At 32.6% G+C, this 3,376-nt stretch overlaps 1 protein-coding gene across 1 annotated transcript; it reads left to right on the top strand.

The window, feature by feature from the left end:
• Positions 1-793: 793 nt before the first annotated feature.
• Positions 794-1,666, top strand: LOC142634726 (putative F-box protein At3g58860). The gene has a single exon (XM_075808996.1). It carries the CDS (start codon positions 794-796, stop codon positions 1,664-1,666), a length of 873 nt encoding a protein of 290 aa, XP_075665111.1.
• The last annotated feature ends 1,710 nt before the right edge of the window (positions 1,667-3,376 follow it).

The following is a 3,376-nucleotide window of genomic DNA, read 5'->3' as shown; positions in this document are numbered from 1 at the left end:
ATGTGTGAAGAGCCCAACCCAAATTTGTTATTCATAAATTTTATATGCTTTGTTTGAGCATGAAACTTGTGCTTTGGTTCAAAATTTTCAATGTTTTTGTGCGTGAAAAGCTCTTTGAATTTACACAATCAGAGTGAAATTATAATAAAATCTACACAAGCTCAAACATTAAAAAATAAAAATAGAATAAGGCGTATACACGGATTACTGCATCCAATTTTTTTAATATAAAATAAAATAATTTGGGTTGGGGCGCGCGGATCCAAGTTTTGTTATTCATGGGTAAAAAATCCTGTAGGAATCAAGGACTAGCATTTATTGGGTTTTGAAGTTGGATATATCCACGGACAAAAATTATGGGTCAAGTTTAAATATACCCTATCCAAACCCAAATCCGGTCCACAGCCATCCATGTCCAATAATACCTAAAAATTTATAAATTAAAAAAATATATATAAAAAGAAGAAGAAGAAGAAGAAGAAGAAGGCATTACAAGATATTCGACAGTTCAAAGTTGAAACAACAAGATTAAAGTCAACCTGCCACTGAAGAATTCAATCTCAGTCGAGATTTTGCCAGGTAAACCCATTTTAAAATTTGTCTTTGTTTGGTCGTAATTCTTTCCCGAATCTACTTAGTATTTCTGAATCAGCTTATGATACTTTTCCCACGTACACTGTTATTAGGTTAAATTTGGTTTTTAAAAGCGTGTGATATCTTTCTAAACCTTTAGAATACAATCTCTCAGCCTTGACTCTCTCTACAAGAGTCTCACAGAAATTTTTTCCGAGGAATGAATTCTAAGAGAAAAAAGTTCACAGTTGATGATGATGATGATGTAGTAGTTGATCGAATATCTGAGTTGCCAGAAGATGTTTTGCAACACATTCTGTCCTTCCTTCCTACCAAACAAGTATTTCAATCTACTCTTTTGTCTACACGATGGAAATATGTGTGGACTACATTCCCCATTCTAAAATTCGATAAAACCTCCGTGTTGTGGAGTTCAGAAACGAAGAATGATCCGGAAGTCAAGATAATGAGACTTAACTTTTACAAGTTCTTGAATAAATGTTTACGATTACGAAGCCGCCAAAGTCAGAGACCACATATAAAGAGTTTTACATTAAAGGTTAGCGTGCAGAATCACAAATCCAAGTCTCGTGTTGACCGCTGGATAAGGTTTGTGGTTAAGAGTAATGTTGAAGAGCTGATTCTTTTCTTTGGTCGGTCTCGTATACGTTATCCCTTGCCTCATAGTGTTTTGGTTGCAAAATTTTTAACTGTGTTGACACTACATTATCTTAAGTTGGATTCAATTTGTAGTGATATAAACTTACCATCTTTGAAAAGATTGTCATTATTAGGCGTTCATGCAGATAATCAAATTATTCAGAATCTGATTTTTGGGTGTCCTATGATAGAAGACATGGGAATTTCGTGCTGTCTGGGCATTAAGTGTATAAAGATTTTTGGTCTCCCTAAAGTCATGAAAATTCTGGTACAAAACAATCAACTTGACAGGCTTGAGTTGGAAGCATCAGATCTTCATGATCTATGTATAAACGAGGGTCGGCTATCTGAGCTCAACTTGCTTCCTTCAAGATTTAAGAAATCTAAAAAAGCTATATATAAGCACACCAATTGTAACAGAAAAGTGGCTTGATGATAATCTTTCTGGACTCCCACTCCTTGAGAACTTAGAGCTAGTTTTTTGTTGTATGCTGGAAAGAATAAAGCTTTCGAGTCATCATCATCTTAAATCGTTGGGATTGATGAGATGCCAAAATCTGGTTGAAGTCATGATGATTCTACTAAATTATGTAGACTCTCATATTCTGGTAATACTGCAATATCTTTTTCGTTGAATGCTTCGGGTCTGTTAGATGCCGAGTACACAATGTCGAGTTCCTATGGTCCTTGGGATGCTGCAAAGATTGAATTCCTCTCAAAGATGGGAAATTCAAAAGTATTCAAATTGAATATTATGGTAATTCAGGTACTTCTGGTTTTATCTTTATTTCTTTCTTTAATTATCTTGTTCATAAATTTATTTCATTTCACTTTTTATCTTGGATTTGCTTTTTTCTATATAAAATCTGATCAGATTTTTTGTTTAATTTCTTTGTAAAGGATGTGATTATACCAAAAGAATTGAGAGAAACCTTACCATCACCATTATATAATGTCAAACATTTAAAGCTATCAATACCTCCGCCATTTACAAGATACAATTTCAAGGAACTACTAGATGGTTTGCTTTGGATTTCTCCTCTTCCAGACATGTTAGCAATTGAATCATGCAGAAAGTCAGATCCTGATTTTGACAAAGTAGCCTTTGAGGTAATACACTTATTTATTTTTTTGTATCCTCAAACTTGCTCATTATGTTTTCATTAATGCTAATGAGTGTGCTAAATAGTGCTTTTGTTTTTCAAACAAACTTATTATCTTAGAAATTATTCTTGTTACATTTTATGTTTCATTGTCGTGCTACTTGAGGTTGCTTTTGATGTGATTGATATTTTTGTTATTGCTTGTTAGTAATTTAGTAATAAGACTGGGAATTCCTTATCTTTTTACTTTTAAGTATCTGGTGCCCATTGTGTTTACTACATGCTCTCTTTATTTTATTTTTTCAAAGAAGCATCAATTACTTGAACATTTTGGTTTTTATTGGCTTTTCAATCTATTGATTAAATCGAAATTTTGCCACTATGTACTATGATTCGGAGTAATAAATAACTATGTTCATAGTATTATGTAAGAAGCTGATAATTTTGAATTATGTTTTGGCTAGACAAACAAATGATATTAGTATGTATAATCTTTCAAACTCTCTTCTTTTGATTTTAGATATATTATTAGATATATGTTTTTTGTTTTTTATGGTTTATTTATATTGGCCTTCTTGTATTTGTACTGAATTAACTTGACGCAAAACTTAAATGTTTAGATGATACACATGATATAAAATTATACTCCAATAGAAATTAAATTTTGAGTCTAATTAGATTTTCTCTTTTATATACATATATGATTGCTGATTCGAATTTTCTTGCTCTTTCTTTATTTACACTGTTCAAAATGAAAGGAGTCTTGTATAGATCATAAATTCTATAGCAAATCCATTCTTTTAGTGATCTGCCTTCTGGGTACGTAGGATAGAATTAAATGCAATTGCGCACAGCCATGTCACGGACAATTGCACTAAGGAAAAGGTTCCTGTACTGAACTCTCCATGATCCTAAAGCCAATCAGGAAAGCTTTGTGAGAGTTATTGCCTCCCTCTATTGCCTTGTCTCTAGCATTTTTCTTTATTCCATTAAGCACTTAGAATTACCCCCGAAAATCATAGGTCTCGGATTATCAAACT

Source organism: Castanea sativa, chromosome 5, assembly GCF_040712315.1.
Source record: "Castanea sativa cultivar Marrone di Chiusa Pesio chromosome 5, ASM4071231v1".
Taxonomy (NCBI): Eukaryota; Viridiplantae; Streptophyta; class Magnoliopsida; order Fagales; family Fagaceae; genus Castanea; species Castanea sativa.
Note: the sequence above shows the minus strand (reverse complement) of the source record. Positions and strands in the feature narration are given on the sequence as shown.

What these genes read in the sequence shown, in the direction of transcription:
- LOC142634726 (XM_075808996.1), top strand. Translation starts at nt 794, where the DNA reads ATGAATTCTAAGAGAAAAAAGTTCACAGTTGATGATGATGATGATGTA.